At 38.2% G+C, this 24,860-nt stretch overlaps 1 protein-coding gene across 6 annotated transcripts in view; it reads right to left on the reverse strand.

Annotated features, from left to right (window-relative positions):
* Nucleotides 1–8,162: 8,162 nt before the first annotated feature.
* Nucleotides 8,163–24,860, reverse strand: part of BICD1 (BICD cargo adaptor 1) — a 183,216-nt gene continuing 166,518 nt past the window's right edge. For 2 of the 6 annotated variants that reach the window (XM_074871560.1, XM_074871558.1), the window contains one exon: nt 8,163–14,003. In XM_074871560.1, coding sequence (XP_074727661.1) covers nt 13,916–14,003 — 88 coding nt within the window. In that variant the 3' untranslated portion in view covers nt 8,163–13,915. Of the gene's footprint in view, nt 14,004–20,555; nt 20,642–24,860 lie in introns of all 6 variants that reach the window. The other 4 variants (XM_074871561.1, XM_074871559.1, XM_074871562.1 and 1 more) reach the window with 4 other exon arrangements.

A 24,860-nucleotide genomic window follows, 5' to 3' on the forward strand; every position in this document is an offset into this window, starting at 1 on the left:
TTTAACAGGGTAACAACCGGTCGCTCCTTCTGGCATGTCCTTCCTCCTTTTTTATACGCTGCTCTCAATCTCTCTTGTTCTCCATCTCCAGGGAGAGACAGAGAGTCTTTTGGCAATGTCAGCAAGAGGAAAAACATTTTTTTAAGTGTAAAAAGTCAATCTGAGATAGATATTATCTTGGAAAACCTCACCCTAAATGATTAAAAATTTAGTGTAATAACTGGAGAAGGGATCCAAGAACAGAAAATACTGAATAAGCTTAAAATAGACGGTGGAGCTGATTCTGCTTGAAATATATGAAGGTCAAAAAATGACACTACTTGAATTAAAGCCTTGCAGCATACCTCCCACCCTAGGCGAAGTGCGGGAAGAGTTACATACCTCTCTGTTGTACGGTAACTGAGGTAACCAGTAAGCCACAGCTAACCCCTTCAAGTGTGGGCAATAGCTGGGCCATCTGGCTCCAAAGCTTTCTGTGGGAGTGGTGAGAAATGCAGTGGTGGAGACTTGATTTAATCATACCTGTTTGCATGCAGGAGGAACAACAGGAACCCGTGGAAGCACAGAGGTGTAGAAGGAAGACAAGGACAACTGAAAAAGTTGAAAGAGCGCTTCTGGCATGTGAAAGGCTTGCAAGCGCTCATCTCATGCTGCTCGAGCCCCTAAGCATTCAGGGAAACAGGACTTTATAGGCAATCTTTGTTTAGTTTGTGAGAAAACAAATGCTTCACTTTGTATGTAAACCATTGTTCCTCCAGTAAACCTCTTTGCATTAACCTTTTCTTCTTCCAATGGAAGCAGCCTTCAGAAGACTTGATTTTGACTAACTCCTTGAGTGAGACTGTTTCTGTTGTTCCTTCTGGTCAAGTGTCTTTATTTCTGCTGGAGTTTAACTTTATTTTCTTCTCAGTTTACACAATAAAACTGTTTCTGGATTCAGTTTATGGCCTCTAGCTTTGATTTCTCTGAGTACTACCTTGTCCTGTACCCCACAGTAAATCTGTGTAGTAACATATTCTTAGAGGATTAATCTGCAGGACCCTGAGAAAGAAGATGCCTGAACTCAGCACCTAACAAAAATACATGTATAATGGTTCTCAACATCACAAACATTAGCTTATTTAGAATACCTTATTTAGAGCTGACTTGGACAGTACCTTCTCTGAGGTCTGACAGAAAAATGCCATTCCCCGTTAGATATAAAACTCCAAATAAAAACTAAAATTAAAATGCAGCTTACAATATAGAAAATCTATACTTAAATACATATCCAATCAAGCCAAGTCCTGCCTAAGTTAAGGTACAGCTCATGATACATTTTGAATCTTCTGTGAACTGCATATATAACCTGCAAACCAGTTCTGCCAGCAGTGAAGTATAATGAAGAACAAGAACTGATATAGAAAAAGATAAGAGTAGGATACTAATTAGAGAGGAATCTCACTCATCTCAGGCTCTCATGCACATTCCAGATGAAAAGTCTCTTCCGATGGCAGCAGCAGTTATAATGCACAAAGCAACCACAGTGTGTGCAAGAGATACACAGACTAAGCAAGCAAATTCGAGGCAGATACTTAACCTCGGTTAAATCAGCAGGCAAACACAGAATCCAGCATTCAGAGACATAGTGACTTTCAGCCTGAGGCTGCAGACTCTGACTTCGTAGCCTGAGGAGTGGCTTACAAAGATGAGAGAGTCTCAAGCCTGATGCTTGTTCCCTGTGCAGCACCCAGCGTGTGTGTCAGAAAAGGGTGAGGACCTACCATATAGTAGTATGCTGGCTTAGACCAAAAAAATGCACCCAGCTCTTTCATTACCTACTTCCCATCGAAAAGTCTAGAACTCACTGTATCTTGGGAATGTCTTTACTTCCCCGTGAGAAGGAGCTGCAGGGTCAACAGTGTGAATTATGAGTCAAACATCAGAAGTAACCCATGACAAGCACTCCAGGCGGGGGGTTAGACAAATCCTAGGTATTAACTGCTGGAACAAGAAAGGATGGGTTGGTAGCCCTCAGAAGAAAATTCATGGCAGTTTCTTTTCACGCAGACAATAATGTTTCTAATACAGATCTCTGTCCTGTCTTGCTTGATAGTATAAGGGGGAAGAGTGTTGTGTTTCTGTTTTCTCCTGTTGTCATTTTGGGCCCTATCAAACATAGTTATGGGGACTACCCAGCAGCAGGTTTTGTTTGCTTCCAGTCACTGTAATAAAGAATCCCATTTATCCCCCTGACAGCCTAGATTTCTTTCCTTACCACACAGAAGACCACCAGATGCATGCTAACACGTAGCTCTGCAAGAACAGCACTGTGATAATCAAAGGAAGAAACATTCCTGCTACATACTGCCTTGATGTTAATTTTGTCTTAGCGCTTTTTTGCTGCACAGAAGCATTTTGCCTATTGCAAGCAAATTCTTGGAATTTATTGAAATCTTTGTGATAAAGCTATCACACATATCCCTTAGTTTTACTGAAGAATTGCTGCTTAGAGAGAGTAATTGCTATTTAATCAGTTTTGTTAGATAAATCTTGCAGAATAGCATTCATTTAAAAAAGACCAATTGCTTTTAGAAGTCAGAATATTCTTCATTATCACTACCACAGGTTAATGAAATGTTTCCCACTATCCAATTATGTCAGACATTTAGATACCATTAGCAACAGTGCTTTAATTTTGGATTAACTACAGGTGAAAACAAACTTCTATAAGGTCATGTTAGTACAAAGCAGAGAGAAAGCAAGCTATGCTTGAGGAAAATTTTCTACTCGCCTCCTGTTTCTTCTTTCCTTCTGTGGTGAAAGCCACCAGTCACTATGAAAACAGGTTTAAAAACCATGGTCTAAGCTCCACATTTGAGACACTTTAGTGGGGTCTGATTCCCAGGGCAGGACTGACAACTCTTTTAGGTGTACTCCACATCCAAAATCAATAGTCTCTCTAGCTTTTTTCCAGATCAAGTTAAAATCACTATTGAAAATTGTGGATTAATCAATTAGGCAAAGCTGTTCCTGATATGGCCCACCATTTCCTTGTAGTCTGACAGGAAAATATGTGCCAGCAAGATCTTGGGAGTGCTTTTCCAAGGGGCTGCTGGGGAGCTGGTGGTGGGCTCTGCTAATGAAGGTGGCAGCAGCCAGCCTCTAGCTACCATCTCCCTGGGCCTTGCAGCTTCTCCCTTTCCTCAGAGGGGCCCATGCCTGCTTAGGTGATGGGACAGTTGGTAGTGACTCCTGGGGAAAAGATGACAGCTTGTGTGGAAGGAGCTGGTGGATGCTCTGAGCTGTTCCTCTGGTATGTTACCTGCGTGGAGTTCACAAGCTCCAGGAAGGGCTGCAGCTGGGAGCAGGGGCTGTGTCCTCGTGGAAATGTGTGACCATGAAACAAAGTGCTCTTTGCCATTACTTTGCATTTATTCCCAATGCCTAGCCTGGGCTCTGCTCTCTTTCCTTGGTACTATGACATACCGGATTGTACTTTGTTTAAAGAGCTGTGTACTGCTTAGGTGCTGTATACAATAAATATTAACCATTGTCTCTCTATGAATGCTTACCTAAACAGTAAAGGAAATGTTTTGGTAACAAATCCACACCTGGAGAGCAATTGCCTGATAAAACATGTTGTGAAAAGAAAGGCATAATTATTACTTCCAGCTCTGGGAGAGAATATACCAGTCTCAATATTGCAATACTCCCTTAACTTTGTTTCTTTTCCTTATTGTAAAAACCAAGCTCTCAGGTACTTAAGAGTACTTCTAATGAGGCATACGGTACATGCACAGGAGTTTCAGCATGCTTCTCAATAATTTATAGTGACTTAAAACCAAGAGACTTCAAAGTTGTTGCTGTATTTGCAGACTCCTCTAAGCTAGCTTCACCCACCCTTGTTTTCCTTTGCTCTGTTCCACATTCCACAGACTCCCTTGAATCTTTCTGGGCTGAAATGTGATTATTTGGAGCAAAGGGTGTGAAAAGGATATAAATGCTGCTCTTGTTCCACTTAAACTCTCTCTTGTATCCTGAATCTCAAAAATAACATTCCATTCGTATTTATCGTTTTTAAAATGTATTTTTACCTCCAGAGATCTAACATTGTCTCATTTCGGAACTTAACAAGATTTACAGTATATATCCAAGGCTTTATGCACTGCAAATGGCTGTAACTTTACCATACTGAAATATGCCATGCTTTTATATTCATGCATAAATAGCACTAAGCATAACTGCATACATAAGGGTCTGAAACTTCAGAAACTTCAGAATCTTAACTTGAGCTCTGTCGCAGATTTATATTCATGATTTTGAACACAGTCTTTACAGGGATGTAGTCACTTTGAAGGAAATCCAAGTTCTCTACCAAAAAAAGAACATCTGTATTTTACTGAGCTAACATTGTTGGGGGAAGAAAGTTTTCCCATGTTTAGGCAATGTTTTCATCATGGGCCTAGTGAGTCAAACTGCCTTTTTGGTTTACAGGCCTGGCAGACAATCAGAAGGAGGGCATAGGTCTAAGTAAACTAAAACCAGAAAGTGGATGTTAAGCCTCAACTATTTATAGCAAGAGTCTATTAATACCAAGCACTGCAGAAACAGGGAATGAGCTCTGAACCAACTCAAGCACTTGAGCAATGCAGGTTCTGGAGCAGGATATGTACCACATGGACTAAATAACTCACCTTGCTGAGAGCACCTGGCTACCGCATCTAAAACCACTTTGGTATTTCAGTGTGTGCAGGGTGGATGTACGTGCAGAGGTGAAGGGTTACATGTAAAGAAACTTGTCTCTCTTTTTGAGTGTTGATGTTTACCCATCCAAACAACCTCAATTTGTCTATCTGTAGGTGAGAGATAACAGTACCCATTTTGCAAAGATGTTTTGGGAATTAATTAATATGCATAGAGTGCTCTGAAGATAAAAGGAGCTACTTTGCATTTGGCTTAGATACAAAAACCTTTGAAAGCAGTGGTGGCTTCACAGAGGTGTTTTCTTTTTAAGTAATGTAGGACTTTGAGATTGCTGATATTTGTATGCAGTGCATTTATATAAGTTCTAATTTTACGTTTTTCATGGCTGAAGTGGAGTCACAAGCTGGTCATGAAAGAACTCACAACCACTCATCAGCCACATCTTCAAATTGCAGAAGATACTCCTGCCATCTGCTCCGCATAGGTAAATGCCCAACACCCAGATGGATCTCACTAAAGTGTGTGGCGCGTTGCTCCCAGGGATCTCTTTAAATCAATTTTCAAAGGAACAAACTGAATGGCAAGTCCATTCATTCAGGTCAAAGCAAGTTTTCCAACCAACTGTGAATGGCATGGGTCAAATCCCACCTGATTCTAAAGTAAATTCTATGTTCTAGGGTCTGATGGTAGCATCCATAGAGACACGAAGGACAGCTGCCTCTTCATCTTAGGGCACTAACAAGCTGTATCCCTGTAGAAAGAGCTACCTTGGATGGATCAGCATTGAGACATCTGAGTTTGTTTACAGAGGTCATCCATATGTAACAGAGTTTTCTTACAACTATAGCAAAGATATTTAGTCTTGTATAGGGGGATAGAAGAAGACCTGTGCGCTACAAAAACAGTACCTCTTTTTCTCCTGTGATCATAGGCCTTTCCCATCTCTGTGAGAGGGAACAATACTGGGCCCAAATCTGCTGCATTCGGAATTTGATCTTCAAGGGAGCTCTGTACTCATGTAGCCTTTCATATCATATTCCTAATCTGAGCAAATAGCCTCAGTTTTAATACCTTAATCAATATGACAGCATTGAATAACAAAAAACAATTTCCCTGAGAGAGGTAATCAATACTTAAAAAGATGACAGCCCTCCCCAGGTAGGGAATCCTATGAATTCATTTAAAGGGACACAATTGCCTCATTGTTTATTTTCAAAGTTTACTGATAACTCACTTAAGGGAGATGAAAGGATTTCTCTCCCCTCCTCATATGGAGCTTTCTCACAAATAACATTTTCTCAATCATGTATTATTATAACAATAATTTAAACTTTTTTTTTCTCTAAAACCAGTCACCAAACCTTATTCCTGAAGTTAGATACCTCCAATATGATATAAGAGATTTTGTAAATAATAATGAGTGAAGTGTGTGTTTTCTAGTATACTGCTCTAGTCAAGAAGGAATCATTCTTGCAAAGGTCAATATTTTTTACTGGGTTATTAAGCTTCTGCTGAGTTGTCAACTATTGTATTGGCCTTATTTTTGTGCAAAGTTAGGACTTTCTTCTTTCATTCAGGCAATCACTTAAAGTTTCCACTGAGAGGAAAGCAGCTGTGCCTTTAGCATACACAAATAGATGAGAGCTGGCTTTATTCCAAATATTTTTTCCCAGGATGCACATAATTATTATTATCTATTTTAGCTCCATTTTCCCTCTGTATTCTGTTCTATATATAAAATCTTCTCTTCCGTGTCTGTCATCCACAGGCTGCTAGAAGATATGGATATAGGGCCCTTTCATATGGCCCTCTTCATAATTAGTACCTCTGTTCTTATTATTGGTCTCATGAAATCTAGGTTTCAACATTGTTCAAAATTATACAGTAATTTTTTGTGCTCAGCCTGAGTTGCCAGTGGCCTGTCAGTGTTTTATGATGTTAAGAGAGTCAAACTATGGCTCCTGCTGCCTTTAGGTAACACTGGGAGTGCTCTGCATTTTTCTAGGCACAACTGCAGGATTTATCAAGAGAGGTATCCAGAAACAAAGACTTGCAGTGGAAATTCACTGCAAACTTTAGCTTCAGGATCTTTTTCATTATCATCTGGCGTATTTCTACAGGAAAACCAATAGTTCATTTGTCAGAAATTACCTTCTGCTCCAGAACAAGGGGTAACGGTGCTTCTCAAGGGAGATATTACCAGACATTTTCTTTGGAAAGAGAAGATATATTTTTTGGAGGGTTTTTTTTTTAATCCAGACTATTTCAGTGACCTTACTCATACCATTGCCTCTTTGAGAGCTGCACAGGACCTGCTGAAGGGATGATACAGAGGAAGGGAAAGGAGCAATATAGGTTAAAAGTTTCTCAAATCAACTTTGCCATGAAAACATTCACACAAGAGGCAACCCTGTGTGAAACTGCTGGCAAAACAAATATGCTGAGGAAGAATAGCCTGCTTTACCCTTTTCTTTAAATTCTCAGAAACTATTTTAATTTAAAATCAAAGGGGAGGAACACACAATGTAAGAAAATTCTATCCAGAGTAGTCACCCTTCTGCTAAAATGATCATGCACCACTGTTGCCAAAGGCACTTCTGCAATGAACACAGCTAAGGTGGGAGACCTCCCCTTGCTAGACGAAAAAAAGGAAGAAAAGAGAGAAGTGGGAAGAACTTAAAAAAGTAACAGTTCTTGAACTGCATTTCTGCCACCATGCACAAATCCTGTTCCTACCCAAAGCACCTCACCCGCCAGCCAGCCCCCCAATAGTTCCCACTAAGTCAAACATCACAGCAGGCTTGGAGGCACAATTCTTCCTCCAGGCTCTTCCTTTTTCTTGGCCCATTTCTAAAAACTGGACATTTGCTACTCCTCAGAGACCCTGCGAGCAGCGAGGTTCACCAGAGGAGCCGCAGCGGCTGCTGACCTGCCAGGGCTGAGCTTCCGGACCACTGTGGGACTGGCTGCTGAGGGAGGATTTTGATCTGCTTGCTGTCAGAGCAAGGCTCTTCCGCAAGGGATAAAAGATGTTTCTTACTTTAAAAAGCAGGTATGGTACGCTGTACTGTACACAGCACTCCCAAGCCAATTTTATGCTGACTTCAGCACTTCCTTCGTGTCCACATCCCCTGAGGGTGGACATTTGCATCATACAAAGCATTCTTGTAGTGAGACTTTATGCAGATGTTGCAGCATTTCAGAGATTACTCAGATCTTTTGGAAACACTATATGGGGAATCAGTATTTTAGCATCTGCCTCAATCTCAAAAACCAGAGGTGGCTGTTTTGCTTTAAATCTTTGCTTTAATTCTGATTCCCTTTTCCTTTAATGTTGATTTCCCTTCTCAAATTCGTGTCTGGTACCTTTTAAACTTACAATGCTGGATCTTTAAGAACTAAGTAAATGTGAAAGTATAAGCCAAGCCAATGCACTGCAAACTGATGTAAATAGAAGTAGACCAGACAGCATGGCATTAAATGAACAAAAATGGCCAGTTTATTCACTGGAACAGTTATGCATTACACTGTAATTTTAATTGGAACATAAAGATGTAAGAATCAGTATATTGGCTTCTTTTAATTATTTTCTTCAGCACTAGAGTGTTTTTCCCAACCATTTGACTGCATGATCATATTACACATGTACAAGCACAGACTTTATGAATCCCTCACAAGGCATTAATCTAAGATTGTCTACAAGGACAAGGAAGAGTTAACATGGGCATTACTTCAATTTTAAAAACAAATGATGCAGTTTTTGAAACAAGAATTATTTAACTTTTTTGCTTTTAGCATAAAGTAGCAACAAGAAGAGTTTCCAATATTCAGTCTTTAGCAAATGAACATATATACTTTTATATTCTTCACCACCTAGAAACACTCCATCATTTAACCCCAAGAAGGCAGGACAACATAATGTCAATTCAACATAGGAGTAGCTGAGTTATTACAGCAGTAAACATACAGTATACAAATTTGTGTTTGTCACAAACTTCACCAATGTTAAAACTCTTTTGAAAGGAACACAGCAATCTGTATGGTTCATTAGATACAGAACATCATGCAAATGGAAACATTCAATAGCTTACAAAAGTCACAAAACATCAGTTTTCTTTTTTTTTTTTTTAAAATTGTTTACAAAGGATCAAGTTAATTAACCCTTTAACAGTCAAACCACAGGGCTGAAAATCAATAGGGCAATAACTAATAAAATGGACTTAATTTATCCACTGGCATAGCACACATAGCCATATCTGTGAACAGGAGGAAAAAAAAAAAAAGCTAGATTACTCTTATTTCTTCTTCATAGCTGATAAAATAACAACTCAGCTAGTAAGCCAGTGTACTTGAAACTTTTGTCAATTGCTTGTGTTTATTGATTTCCAAAATATTTTTTAAATCCATATACTCAAAAAAACCTGTTTAACTCAGATTACTAATACTGAGCAAAAACATACACTCTTCTTCACTCTTTCTTTTACAGCAAATCATGATAATCAAAACAAATACAGAGCTTTGTAGAAAGACATTTTTGAAACACAAGGCCATATCACCCAGAGTCTGCTTGCACATTAACTCCAGTCATAGAATATAGGATTTTTCCTTTACCTTCTGTCAGTTTGTCACATGGTTGCCATTAGATTTCACGAAGGGGATTTTCAGGAACTCCACAGGAAACAGATTAAAATCCAATAAAGATTTAAGCCATGCACCTCAGAATGAAAGATACAGACTCTCTGTGATAGTCCTCTTGCCCTTCTAGCAGGAGGAATATGCAGCTCGCACAAGAAATAAGAATTTTCTAGCCTAGTTATGGATATGGAAAAGCTACCTGATGTTAGGAATCTCATGCACGCATTTTACATTGCATATTTAGATGCATTTGTGCCTGAAGGCGAAAGGCAATTGCTTTTTTATTTCTTTTCCACAGGATGCTTAATTATACTAAAAAAAACCCTTAATGGCTAAAAAAGTCTGAATATTGTATATACCTTTCAGACTCACTGCACACACAGCAAAGGAAAACTGAAGAAAAATGATGACTGGAATTTTCAAAGAGATAACTATAGCAATCATCATACTTCAAAGGTAAAATATCAGTGCCTGCCGTTCTCAAACAAAGATTGCTGAGGTACAAAAGAAAGAAATTTGCTGTAACTTCAGTGGATAAGCATCTTCCACCAAGAAAGGAACAGACCTCAGAAGGGCTGATATAATCTATACCTTATGATGATGATCAGTCCAGCTATAGTGGAATTGGTAGAACAACTACTGACTTTGGCATTGCACACTGAACGATAAGGTTGGTATCAAAATAAGGGCCCAGACTTGTGGGTGTCATTCCCAGTGTGATAAGGACTGGGTCATATTTTACTAACAGCTTACTTAAGTATTTCCAACATAACTATCGTGAGCAGCTGTCATAGGTGAGGTCGTATTTCATAAGTGAGGTTATATTTCATAACATAATCTCCTTTCTGTTCACACTTAAATATGGCAAATGGCTTAAACAAGTTCACAATTTTTTAAAATAAAAATTAAACTGAAATCACCTTGGCCTTAAAACTTGCAGTGTTAATTACAGTTTCATTCTATGAACCCTACTGTATAGCTATGATAACATTAATTTACTGTGAAAAATGTGGATGGAGAAAGCAGAGATGCCAACCTGTCAACCAGATCAATCAGAAAGAATACCACTATTGCCTCCATCTAGAAGGCAGAAACTTCTATACGATTAGCATGAAAAATGGTAATATTTCCTCTTTCTGTAAAACCTCCATTTATCTTCTTCCTGATAGAAAATATATTTTCCATACTATTTCATTTTACAATTTATTTATTCATCTTTTTCTCCCCTTATACTTGATTTTTTTCTATTTTTTTCCTTTCTTCCCACATATTTCCTATAAACTGGATTTCCAGAAGTGAATCACTTCACTGAATAAGGAATATTTTTTCACTACATCAGAAAATAAAACCCAAACCAAAATGCCCTAGAACTGAATAGGCTATTCCAAATCCAAAGGAATTTCAATGCCATCATAGAGAATGAAAGCTGTATTTCAGATACGAAAGTCAGAGCAGAATTTGAATTGCTTCTTTACTGTGTGGAACACATTTCAGCCTTTCTGAGTATACTCTACCATTACAAAATATACGTATTGGTTTTTTTAATCTTTAAAAATCAGAATATATAGACACACATCATAAATTAACTTGAAATGGGCAAAATATAATATTTTGCAACCTTTAAAAAAAGAGGTTTTTGTTTCTGGTTTTGTCTGCATGTAAATATTTCCTACAAAATCTCTCACAAAGTTGTATGTTATCAATCACTATATAATAAAGAAGAGTTTATCATCTCAAGTTCAAGATATATATTTTATTTTGTACTGGTTAACTGACAAAAGTTGTCCCAGGGACCTACACAGTTTTATAACTTACAATACAATAACTACAGCCATTTGTACATTTAAGTTGGTTTGTTTCTAGTTCTCTTACATTTCCAACACTTAAGTTTTATTACATATAAAAAATGTAAATTGAAACCTTTGAAATGAAGAATTTAAAGCTTAAGAGAATAAAAAATTTAATAAACCCACTTATTTCTATAAAACAGGGCCACAATTTCTATGCCATTGGATGCTGTTTTGTAACTCTTAATCCACATGGACATACCACTACAATGTTTCAATTTCCCAAAGCTGCTCTGCAAATCACAACTGAAAACAAATACGTTTCTAAACAACTGTTCCGATACAACATTTTTTCCCATAAATTCGTATCTGTGTAGAAAGGAAATGTATTTCACTGAATTTCTGTTTAATTTAACTTAAATTCAGGGAAAATGTGTTTGATTTGGATATGAAAATAGGAAAAACTATTTCAAGTGCAGCCTGAAGTAACTGTATTCAAAGTGCAATGCAAATTCTTTTTCTTTTTAACAATATAGAGTAGCTGTCTTTGTTGGACACAGACACAGCCACTGTATGATATTTATACACCAGTCTGACAAGGTCAGGAATTCTGAGATGCTTTCTGAAGGCAGCATTTGCCTCAGACAAAATGTTGTGTTTTTTAAAAATAAAAATTAAAATAGCAGCTAATTTCAGTGTCAGACATGATAGAGCTGAACAAGGTTTCACTTGACTTTTCTATGACAAGACAACATGTATGTTAAGTATGATACTGAAGAGCGATGTGAATGTATACAAGAAGAATCATGCGAACCGCATGGAAACCGAAGTCGAAACGCTGCTGAGTGTTGTCTGTTTGATCTGATCAGAATTGGATATCAGTTTGTTCTTATTTTCTCCACCTCTGACTCTGAATGTTTTGTTACAATAGCTCAGCTGCTTTGCCAAGGTTACACGACATACGTTGTTGATGACATAGAGTATTTCTATTTACAGCACCTTTGTTACTGGTACTATGGTAATAATGACTTGTTAGGCACACTGAGTGGTCACCGATTCTTTCCTCTGCTGATGTTTTGTGTATCGTAACATTTGGTAAGCACTGTTAATAACAGAAGACTGACTTCATTTTCTCAGATTCAGGCAGAATATGAAAGAATTATTCCAACCACACCTGCAGCAATTTTTTTTCTCCAGCTGCTCTGTACCTTAGGCTGTACTGTGTTTCCCGCTTGTAGGTCATATGTATGCTGCAGAGGAGGAATAAAGACATGTGGAAATATCTAAGCCTTTCTTCTGTAAATAAATTAAGGCCACCTGACAAAGCAAGGAATCTGCTAGTTACCAACAAGTAGGCAGGTAGGCAGGACTGCAAATTTTTTTTCCTAGCTGATGACCAAACAGGAAGCCCACAAATGCTGAACCATGACCCCCTACTTAGCTGTTTGCCTTGCTGTCAGGTACTGTGCAAAATAAATTTCTTTATCCTTGATTTTGTTCTGAAACTCACAACTTTTTAAGAAAAACCCCAGACTTACTCAGCTTTTACAGGAAAGAATCTTTAACTAGGAACACTGTGCACTGTTGCAATAGAGTCTGTGTAGCATAGATCACCTGAGTATTTGTCATAAACTGACATGAGCTAAGGTTCTGTGTTTGTTGATTTTTGGCAAGGAAAAAATGCACTACAGTAAAGTCCTACTAACTTTGATCCACACCATTAACCCTACCTCCATGAGCTCTTTCACCACAGAATACTTCACATGAAATGCATACGACTTCACCATTCATACTAGCCTTTCATGGTAAGGCCTCAAGCTAGTATCCTGAATATGGGAGCGGGAAGAAAGAATGTTTTTAATTAGCACACAGCATTTTACTTGTTTCAGATTTTCTTTCTCAGATACCAAATAGAAAGTAACTCCAAAAATCAGCACCAATTCATCTACTTGTCTGAAATGCAAAAATATAACTACAATGCAAGCAAACAACTGAAAACAAATCATCCTTTCATCTCCTTCTTAGGCTTAATAATTATTTTTCAGTGAAGAGCTAGAACAAAACCAGAAGCTAGTGTAATAGGAATTAAAAAAATACAAGTGCATAAACAATATCAGTGCAGCAGCAAAATATACAGTCATTGTTAACATTCCAACTCAACCCATTTCCAACATTTTTGTGCAATCAAAATTGGCCATATGCTGGCCAATGCAACAAGCCTCTTTTTAATACTAACATGGTCATTCTTCACTTGAGCTATTTCTGCTTGTTTTTAAAAAATAAAATCAATTAAATAGAACTCTCTCTCTCTCAAAAAAAAAAAAAAAGACAGTATTTTATAGACACAAAATTCTGGTGCAAATAAAGTAAGAAATAAATATCACACCCTTAATGACAAAAGGAAATTTGAACTGGTTCCTATGGCTGAACTTAGAGGATGTGAGGGTAGGATTTTTGTAACATACTTTTTTTTAATATTGGCTTAAGTTTCTCATTATTTCAGAGGTGAAGCCAAGCAGCTGGGAGGAACATTTTTGTCGAGATGTTAAATTTCACTACACTTTAGTCGTGATAGCAAAGTTAGAATACAATCAGAGGAACCATAAAAAGTCTTCTTGATAGGTTGGGCTCTGTGCTTTGTGTTCTTCTTCTCAACCTTCCCTCAGTCGCCAGAGCAGAGGATATGAATCCAGACTTGTCAATGCAGCAACAAGGCAGGATTGTCTACCCGCTTTCTGGGAACAACCCCAACCTTTGTTGCATGAACACCACTCTGTTTGCATTTTCTCTTACGTTGCATATGAAGATTAGGGGTAAGGAGGAGGCTTAGAGAGACAGTTGAGAGGGGCACACTGAGAGCTGGAATGTGGCTGCTCTGCTGGAAGAGCATTAGGACTGAAAATCAAAAAAGAAAAGAGAAAAAGTGCTTAAAATACATGGCAAACTTTTTACATGCACATAAATAGTACAGGGGTGGAAACAAACTTTAAAAGGGGATGAAGCCTCATCTCTAAATCTGTATCCTCAGATACGCAGGATATGTAAAGAAAATCCTCAGTGTGCACGCATTCAGTGACACCTGGATTCATACATGAAGCAGCACAGATATCCTGGATGTCAGTTCACGTACACAACTGCTGTTTGCATGGTCTGATGAAAAATGCTGTATGAAGAAATGAATGCATATGAGAAATGGGGGAGCAAATTTGAAGGACAAAATACAGGTGCTATCTTTAAGTGAGCATTAAAGACTTTCTATATGCAACTGATTAATTGTATGAAATGAAGGACAGTGCCAGTCTGGAAATCAGGTTTCACCACTTTGTGCAAACGTGATCTCTTACTGAATGTGACCTATTTAGTAGTACATTTGTACAAATACGGTGTAACCTTCCTTGTCAGGCAACATAAGCATCACATATTTTGTAATCAACACTTCCAAAGGGTGGGTGTTTTTGTGGTTTGTTTTCATTTGATTTTGTGCTGTTTGAAGCCTCTTCAATTCTGTCATATACTTTTGCCATTTGGCTGTTTTCCATGTACATAAGCTGTCTGATAACAGCATTCACCCCTTCAGCCTCTAAATGTGCATTTATTGTGTACACTGTCATATAGCACAGAGAGGTCTGAACCAGCTTCCAGCAAACCAGGTGGGGCTGGAGTTGCAGCTTTGCAGTGGCAGTACAAAGATAAGGGGCAGCTAGCACAAACATACCCCACTTCTTGGTGCAAACTTCCAGGGTGCTCCTGCTAGAAAAGCTTCAGATAATCAGGTTTGCTCATTTAAAGGCAGCTCAGCAGTCTCCGCTACACTGCAGTAGCCAATGTGGACACAGCTTAAGTGCATCCCATATGATTCCTCAGCCTTGGTCTGTCCTGTTTTAAAAGGGTGAACTTCAGCTCATCTTGCCATTTTCAAGATAAGTGACAGCCATTAAACTTTCAAGGAAATCATGTGGCAAAACAAGATACCAAAATAGAATGCAAGTAGATGCAATTTATTAAAAAAAAAAAAAAAAACAAAAAACCTGTTCATTAATGTGTCTGGGAAGAGTTGTTTTCCTAGTGCTTCAAATGTTCTACAGTCTTGAAGTTATTCCAAGCTCAACAGTGTGATATATGATGAAGCACAATCATTTATGTCCCTGTCTTCATGAAAATTTGCCTTTTCTGTTTTTCTTCTTTAGAAACTGTGCTGTTACATATTATCTCTGCAGCACAGACTACTGGAGTGTTGGCTGGAAGGAATGCAATTAGTCTGTTGCTGGAAATGAATCAATTTGAAATGCCAGAGGTATTTGAAAATCTGCCACTGGAAATGCCAGTAGTACTGAAAATGTCTGTAGTTCCACATACAGCATTTACTTTGGGAAACAAAGAAATTACAATGGGCTTGCTTGAAGACAGAAACAAGTGTGCACCATCACCATTAAGAAAGTAGATGGCAATGTCCACATTTTCAAATCAGAGAAGCCTAGAAGACTATGACCATGAATCCACAGGTATTACAATTCAGTAGGAGCTACAGTCCTTGCACCTCTGTGCTTATTTGAAGTCATAGACTTGCATGTCTTAAGTTAGATTGTTTCACATTAATGCTCCTGAAGGTGAGTTTCCAGATTGCAAAATGGCTGGTGAGAGTGGGTTATAGAAGCTCAGTACCTCCTCACAAGCTTTGTTTTGTGATCAGCTGTCTGAGAAGGTCAGTCCCAAAGTGTTAATGGACTATGACTCCTCAGTTTACTTATAGATTTAGTCTAACCCGAAGCACCTAGGCACAAATATTTAATCTAAAATATTTTCTTGAAACTTAGTAGTTGGACTTATTTAATCAAACACTCTGAGAAGACACCAAACCTGTCTTCCTTCCATGGCTGTAACTATCCTTTTCTTCTGCTATATTCTGCCACATATGGGTGCAGATACAGCATCTAAAGATTGATCTCAGTGAGATCTTTGCCTACTCCCCTCAAATGAGCCTGTGTCAGGAGTGACTGCAGATGTACCCAAAAGGTCTGCATTTACTCTCAAACTTCTCCAATCATCAAGAGCCAGGCTCCTGGTTTCAGCGCCTCTTAAGTTTTCAAGATAGGCTTAGGAGAAGCACTAGTCTTAAGTCCTTCAGAGAAATAAAAGTGAATTAGAACATCACATTTGGTGAAGACAAACAAGGAGGTGATCATGCTACCCTACAAAGACTGCCTTACTCTCCTCCATTGCTGCTTCATTCCTTTTTTCAAAGGACTTATATAATTGTCAGAAAGGAACAGAAACTTGACAGACATTCTCCTTGCTCATTAGCAGAGATGTGTTTGTCTTTGGGGCTTCCTTCCCAGCCTTAAAAATAAGCAACACAAGGTGTTCATGCTCTGAGGGAGAAGAGTAGTGAGAAGATGGCCATAGTTAAGATTTGTTATATACAGCAATGGCCTGAAAGAGGACATCTTTGAGACAAATAAGATTCTCCTCTACACAAATATGCACAACCATAATAATGTTTTGGCAAGACCTTCTGTACAGAGTCAGCCCTGACTGCAAATACTGTAATACAAACTATCCCAGACTATTCTCAGATGAGGAAGCACTGTGCTTAGAATTACATCCGTTTTCTATTCATGGTAATTCTGCGTTGCTTCTCACTTTGAACTACAAATACAGTTCTATGCACAGAAGAAACATAAAACTTGTCTCACCATTCCCCTTTCAACCAATAATAAATATTAGGGTCATTAGGAAGTGAAAAAAAATTTACAAGGTTATCAGGCACCTTTGTAGCAACATATATACACCCATCACTTGCAGTCCCAGTAGATCTGAATCTTTTCCTAAAACTCTACTGTTACACCAACCTCTCTTCAGAAAAACAATATATCCAGTTCATTAATGCCGATTACTGTAGCACTATATAAACAAAATTACATCAGAATCAGCAAGTGACACATGGCATTCAGTGTGCTTTTTATGGTAGTATAGGTGATTGTGGCAGGTCCCGGAGGTGAGCTATCAGGCACATTGACAGTTGCAGACAGGAAAGGATGGCAGGTGAGATTAACAACACAAAGCAATAGAGAGACATGGAAGGACCTGAAGCTGTAGACTATTAACTGAAAATAAGGAAGAACATTGTTACATTCTCCCCATGGGATATGTGCAGCTTTTAAAACATTTGGTTTTAATAGACATTTTTGTAAACCTCTCTTTAAAGGCTGGTATCATTTGGGGATCTATTCATTCAGTTGATGAATGAAGTCTGTGTCATTTTTTGTGTTAGTATTATTGTCTGTTTTTAAGCAGCTCTTTTTTTCCCCCAGCACTCAAAATGCTAATCATGTATTTCTAAAATCAATGGAAAATAGCATGCAAAGCCCTTTGGTGTTAGTAAGTACTCTGTTTTCTCTCTTAAAGATGCCATTCGCATGCAATATTGTCTAGCATTAATTGTAACTGTAACAAATCAGCAATGGAAAAATATTAACAGACCAGTGATATTTTCAGAATGCAACCATTTTGTATGCATTAATATTTTACCTTATTTTTAATTTCTTTTCTATTTTATATGAAATAAAAGCATTATTTCATATTAGAAATAAATATTAATTTCATTTGCAGTATCAGGTTTTTTGGGTTTGTTTTTTATTTCTATTAATAGATAACTTGGGTCTAGAGTTTGGCCTCTGATAATGAAAATAAGGTTTTCACTGCTTTCAACAGAAACCTGAACATGATCCAAAGACAGACACATTCTTATTAATATTGGATGATGGCAGTATTTTGGTTTTGTCCAATATAGTCCATGAGACATGTAGCTACAGATGCCAGGAAGGGTGAACATTATCCAGTAATTTTCAGGGTAGGCCTAGGTTTCATTGCTTGCCCCATACTCCTGGACCTTGAAGTTATGCATGGAAGGCAGAGCGAGCCTTTCATGCATTGCTGCATCAGTTGCTTAGAAAGTCTCTTGCGAAAAGTTCTCACAGATTCTCCAGATCACGTTCCACTTGAAATATGCAGACTTAGGAAAAAAGACAGACAGATGTATAGCTAAATAAATTGACTAGATGTGTCCTGGAGTTTCATTTGGCTTGAATCTGTTCATAGCTTATCCAGTGAGGTTCACCAAAGGCTATGCACTGGAATCACAATTACTAGAAAAATCCAGAATTACACAAGTCCACTTAAAATTCCGTATGGATAAGGGAAAACTGTATTTGATGTTAAAGTTCAGAGTGTTACGGTCAGGCATATTAACCAGTTTGAACATGATTAGACATATTGCAGGAGGCAGAAAACATCTGTGTGAATTACAAGTCGGAACAAGCTATTGTTTAATCCTGGGTGAAATGCCACGGAGAGGTCACTGCAAGAGTAAAGTTAAGAGGCTTAACAAACAAGCCTACCTCTCTTAAAATGTGACTTCAGGCCTGGGCACACCTTTAATCTGCCTCATTTGGCATCACCATGTGATTGAAAGTATATGTGCCATTCCAGGAGAGACTGTTAGAGGATGAGGAAAGGCAGTACAAGCTCCTGTCTTCCTCCTCTGCTGGATTTAGAAAATCTGAACCTCAGTAAGTCTAACTGGTTCTTTAAGTGCCTTCAAATTTTACTCCAGATTTCAATTATTTTATTTAAAGCACTTGGCAACTTATGCTATCATGCTGACTTGCATTAAATGTGTTGTTACACTTCACTGCTTTATGAGGCTGTGCAGCTATGTGGCAAGGCATAAACAAGCAAGGCTACAGTGTTAATATATCAAAATAATGTGTTGTTTTCACTTCACCAGAAGAGTATCAACCTATAGTCATTGGAAAGTCAATAGTTCAGCAAAGTATACAGTGTGGTGTTTGTGGGACGACTGATCTGATTTTTTTGAAGTGTTAACCATATTTTAAATTATCCTTATTATTTTCCATATACCATGGTTTTGGTTTGGAAATGTGGCAAGAAAGGCATCTTGAACACTTCCAGTTTTGGTTGTAGCTAATGTGGTCTTCCTAACTGAGGAAGAATTAAGGGACAAACCAGAACACCCTGAGACTTTCCTTTGGACCTTATCCATTCCTGGGGGTTTGTTTGCAGAACAAGGTAATGCTTGCAGACAGATGTATAGCAGTAGATCAGGTAGGTCCTCCATTCCAGGAAGAATGTTTAAAATCGCAGCAGTAATTGTTAGCATTTAGAGAGGGATGGTATTAAAGCACATTCTCCACCAGGGGAGTTGCTCTGGAAGGAACAGAATAGGCTTTGGTTTTGTGATGGTAAATTAAACAGGGTTAAAATAAGACTTGTTGGCATTAAACTTCCATGTATCCAAAGCACCTAATGATACTCTCTGTACCATCTAAGTACAGCAGAAACAACTTGACTGGGATTTTAAGGATTTTAAATGGAACTAGTAACTTTTTTTCAGTGTGCTGTAAAACTCCAAACTGCAAACCAGTAAATGGTACTTATCAGTTATAATGAGCTTTCACCAACTTCTCAGTAAAATTTTTGTAATACGCTTATATAATAAGGAAGTTAACAATACTTCCACCTTATAGGCAATAAAGGAGAGGCACAAATAAGCGGCTGCTCCAAGGCCACCAAGAGACCCCCCGTGACTTGCAGAATTAGTGCTCAGCAATGCCTGATGTACAGTCAGAAAGCTGTACCACACCATTCCCCAGTGGGCATCACTGCAGACTTCCCCACATGTGAAGTTAAGCGCTGCGTGGGAAATAGCTTCATTATATGCAGGTCTATAGATCAATTTGCTCACTACAGATCAGGTTAAGACCTAAAAATAATGTAACCTATGAGAGTATAGGCATAAGTGAATATATGCACAGAATGTACCATGAACAGATACAGAAAAGTAATCTCTTTTTGCTTTGGTTTGGTTTTGTGCCTTAACTCAACTGTCTCAGAAGCATGATTTAGCCTTTGCACCAACTACAAGCAAGGACACCAGGAGTTTACTTTTAACAACAAGATTAAGAACTGACTGCGGTGAGTCCGAGTTTCCAGGTCAAGGAGAGCTTTCTGAAAAGTGTTGGCTCAGATCTCACAAATGCCTTTAAAATACCACCTTACAAAAAGAGAAGCCTACACATACCCCTAAAATTAAAAGTCCCCTATTTACATAAATTTATATAATAAAAAATAATAAACAAAATAAAATCATTACTATTTTGAAATCATTGAGAAACTGCATAAAAAGACCAAACGAGGACTGCAAAATCCAACTTTGCATTCTTTTCCATATTTTTACATGGATATAAGTGCTTGAATGCTATGATTCATGTTTGTACTGCCGCTGCAGAAATTATCACTGTTCCTCAAGTTGTTAAAAGTTTTCTGTTAGTGAAGAAGTGGAGTGAAAAGTTTTTGTATAAGCAAGAGGAGGGGAGTTGCAGACGTGCATGCAGCTATAGGCAAAGAAAAAAGAGTTGTTAATTTTACCTGACAGTCTGGCAATCTGGCCCCCTGGCTAGTTGTGAGCCGTGTGGCGGTATGGAGGCAGCAGGCTGCTGACAATCTACAAGAAACTGATAAATTAGACATATATACAGAGAGATTACAGAGCAAGGGTTAGTAACAGTAGTACACAGGCTATGCATCTGATGGAGAGATTTAGTGAGGAATGTGATCTTGGTTCCTTATCTGACAGAAACACCTTTTTTCCTGATAGTAATAACATTAGTTGTTGCCTCATTTTTTCTTTTCAGAAGCAGCAGTGGAGACATTTTTTGTTTATCTCCCCTTAGCACTGGCAAATTTTTGTTTAAACAGACAGCAATAATGGGCTGTATTCAGGATCTGGGTTTAAATCTTTACTTCTCATTCTTCTGCTGGTGATGAAGTTGTTTTGCTTACATCTAATATAAAAAGTGTCAACAAAGCTACTCAAAATGTCCCCAGGGAACTTACATCCATATAACAACACTTACAGATGCCATCTCATTATGGCCTTTGAGAAAAAGCTTGCAAGAAAGTCTTCACAACTTCTAAATAGTGCTTGTGAGGTTGTTTTTTGTAGGAAAAAGGGATAACTTGATACAGTTGGTTTTCACTGTTGTGTCTAGATTATTTTATCAATTCTCTGCCAAAGCAGTTTCCACATTAATCACTTGCAAAACTGTATTCTAGTTCTTAATTTATTAAACAACAGTAAAGCCAAATAATCCTTTGTTGCTACGTTTTTACATTTGGAATATGAAGACAGCTTTAAACTCAGTATTTGTGGGACTTCATGAAAGTAGTTGAACAAGACAACCCTGCTTTCTAGCTCACTAGTTTCTACCAAGATTTACTCATTCTCCCCGCAGCAGTCTGGCCTTTCGTTCCACTGCCTGTGTGATTCAGATTGTCATCAGGGTCCTTTCGAACATTAAAATCTATGGGTAAAATTGTGACCATCTGGAAAACTACTGGAGATTACTTTTTGTTTCCAGCAGGGTTTGTAGACCTATCATCCTCTCCGACTGCTTTAACCTGATTCTTCAGTGAAAGGAGTTACTTTCCCCTGAACCTTAAAAATGAGACAACTGGACTTCGTGTACTTGGAAAGAATTTGATCTTGTTTTTATCAGTTGGTTGCTACTTAAAGCTTAACACCAGTAATTATTTCTCTTTATAATGTAGATGTTTTCCAAAACCCACTTCTATACTTTGTCTCAATCAGCTGGAAGAACATGTAAGTAATTTGCTGTCAAGAGTCTTGACATGACATCAGGTACAATGCAGAGAAGCTCACCTCCCTAGCAACACCCAACATTGTATCCACTATACATTTCCCTTCCATATAAGCCCAGAGTGCTTTTCCCTACTTCCTATGAAGATCTGTGCTGACCTCCAGTGGGTGGAAGCAAGTGCACCCAAATCACTAGTTTGTTCCTGCTTCAGCCAAGAGAGGGGTTTGGACCTATTTTCAAGTGCACAAGTATCTACATCAGAAAAATATATGCACAGTTACTGCTGGCACCACTGTGTCAGGAAGCAGAAAAGGAATGAGAAAGGATACTGTGCCATTCTCTCATTTTCTGGGATGGTCACTATAGTCCTCAGTTAATCTTTTAGCAGAGGAGTGCAAGAGTTTGCAATGCATTTCAGCCATGAATAGAAGGGTCTGTCATTTCAGCACAAAGTTCAATTAAAAGAAAAGGTGCCTGGGTGGACAAACAGAGCAGGCTAACTGCAGATGGGAAATGATTGTAAAATTTTTTTTAAAAATTAATGTCTTATTCTAAACAAACTACTGAGCAGAATTCCAAAGCAAAGTCATCCCTGACAGCTTATAGGAGGTAGCCAGTGAAAAAAGAAATACAGAACAGAATGTTGTGTGATGAAAAGGTGTGGACAGGTTTCATAAATACAGAAGAAATTGTTCTGACAGTCTTCCAGAACAATGCAAATGCCTGATTTATGATCCTATTCTAATATCTCAAACATCCTGCAAATATTTTATGATGCTTCTTCATCTGCCAGATTTGGCAGAATGCGTGAATAGAGCGCCAGATTCTGCAAGCATTATGCGAGCTGGATAATAACTATTCAATGTAAGCAAACTCCCTCGACTTCATGTGAAACAACAACTCTACCTGGCACCAGGTAGAATCTGGTACAATCTGGCTCACACATCAGTATGAAATCTACTGATCCACATGACTTAAAACAGCTGAATCATCCTCCTGCAGTCTCCAGGAGTGAAGTTTTTGAGGATTATGCTAGGAAGGAGCTAAGCAGAATGCATATGGCTTACATATACACATTTCAAATTCAAAGGAGCTCTTATCTACTTATGTCCAAGTAGCTCTGCCAGGGCTAACTTTATTCCTTCTATATTTAATCCTTTTAAGTATTTTGGAGGGTTTATAATGCTGTTCTCTAATGTTATGACAATCATAAAATGACTTCTTGTTACGTTGTGTTTAAAAGTGAAAACTAGCAGACAGCATTTAGTCCATCCTTTCTACTAAGGAACTCCTGTCTATATCAAGTAAATGTTTGTTTCTTTCTGAAATACTCTGCTGAAGGTTAAAAGTTTCAAAGATGTCTTTACTGATTCTGTGGTCAATGTCACATACCATAAAGTCAAAGTAAGAAAGACACGCTCTCTTTTACTAAAAAATAAAAATAAATTTTAAAATTACATTGGAAGAAGCCTGTTCCCAGTATTTTTCAGATCTCAGGGAGTATCAGTCAAGCTACAGAGTGAAAGGACAATTTATCATTTGTGTAGAAGTCACTTGGGGAACAGACACAGGTTATACTTTTTGGTGTATCTTCTGAGACCACCACCACCACAATGATTAATGAAGTTATTAAATACAGACTTATTTCTCCATCATCTCTAGCTGCTGTGAGGAAATAAACCATTGGGGGCAGGGATTGGGCTGGCTGATCTCTTAAGAGTCCTTTTAAAATTCTATGAACCTATAACCAAGAAATGAAGGTCAGTGACCATTTCAACCACAAAAGGCAAAGAGGAGCTATTGTACACAAAAATTCATATGCCAGTTTTCACTGAATTCAGCAGGACTTGAGTCTGTACAGAGTCCTGTGGCAGTATCAGACAATGTTCACCACTGCATCTGTTGGAGCTTTGAGTCTTGAACTATGCTATACCTTAGGCCTGTTCACATTTTCCAGTTCTTAACATTTTAGCCATTTGCTGGCAATGGTGGTGTAAAGGGCTCAGAGACTTCCTCTCTCACAGATTAGCCAGTGCTGATTTTCCTTTGGAATCTAATGCCTAGTCCTCATTGGGCTAATCAGCTCCTGATGTAAGAGCATTAAAAATACCAAGCTCAGAGAAGCTACATCTGCTCATATGAGGACTGAATGTGCTGCTATAAATTATCTGCTGAGAGCATATCCCACCAAAAAAAAAAAAAAATTATTTTCCTGTGCTTCCCTTTGGCTCAGCCACAAAAACAATGCATTTCCCTCATGTCACAAGGTGCGTTCTGCCCTCCAGTCTGTGAACTGGGTGACTCTAATCAACACAGGCCTGCTTAACTGGGTTATTAGTGTCCAAGAGATGGGCATGCCTTCTGTTGACATCAGCAATGTCCTCAGTGAAAAACTTATATGCAAGCATTTTCAGTCCCACCTGCTCAGGACCCAGCATACTGCAATGGAACATTTCAGCACATTTTGACACTCAGTAAATTACTAATCTCTACACAGTGCTGTCAAAGACCAAGACTAGTAAGAATCCTAAGATAAGCACTGGGTTGCTGTGAATGAGTAACTGATATATAACATACTTTTAACTGCATCTAGTTCAGTAAATCAATGGAGAGCTTTTTTCTCTCTTATTGGAAAGGGTAAAATTGAAAGTCAAACAACAAACCAATCGTTTTTTTACAGGTACTGTTAAATGTTTGGTATTTATGATAGGAAAAACATTGGGAAAAAATTGTTCTTGATAAAAGAAAAGCTGTCAAGAAATGCTTATGACAAAATGTGAGATTGAGGCTTTTTCAGTCTTTTAAAACAAGGTCTCCTTAGCATCCTGTTGACCACTCCAGGCCAACAGAAAGTCCTTCTTTCCTACCTACATTTTTCAAGCTATCTCACTTTGAGTCATGCTACCCAATGTCAATTGGACTTGCTCCATAGCTTGAGGAATTTGATAACATGTCTATGAAGATGTTACTGACAATTGACTTGAAAAAGAGAAGATGTCTCCATTTATATGATAATGAATTGGTTTCTTTCCCAAGATGACAATTTAATGGGAAAGAATGAATGGTTAACAGC

The sequence above is a fragment of the Strix uralensis genome, chromosome 5, assembly GCF_047716275.1.
Source record: "Strix uralensis isolate ZFMK-TIS-50842 chromosome 5, bStrUra1, whole genome shotgun sequence".
Taxonomy (NCBI): Eukaryota; Metazoa; Chordata; class Aves; order Strigiformes; family Strigidae; genus Strix; species Strix uralensis.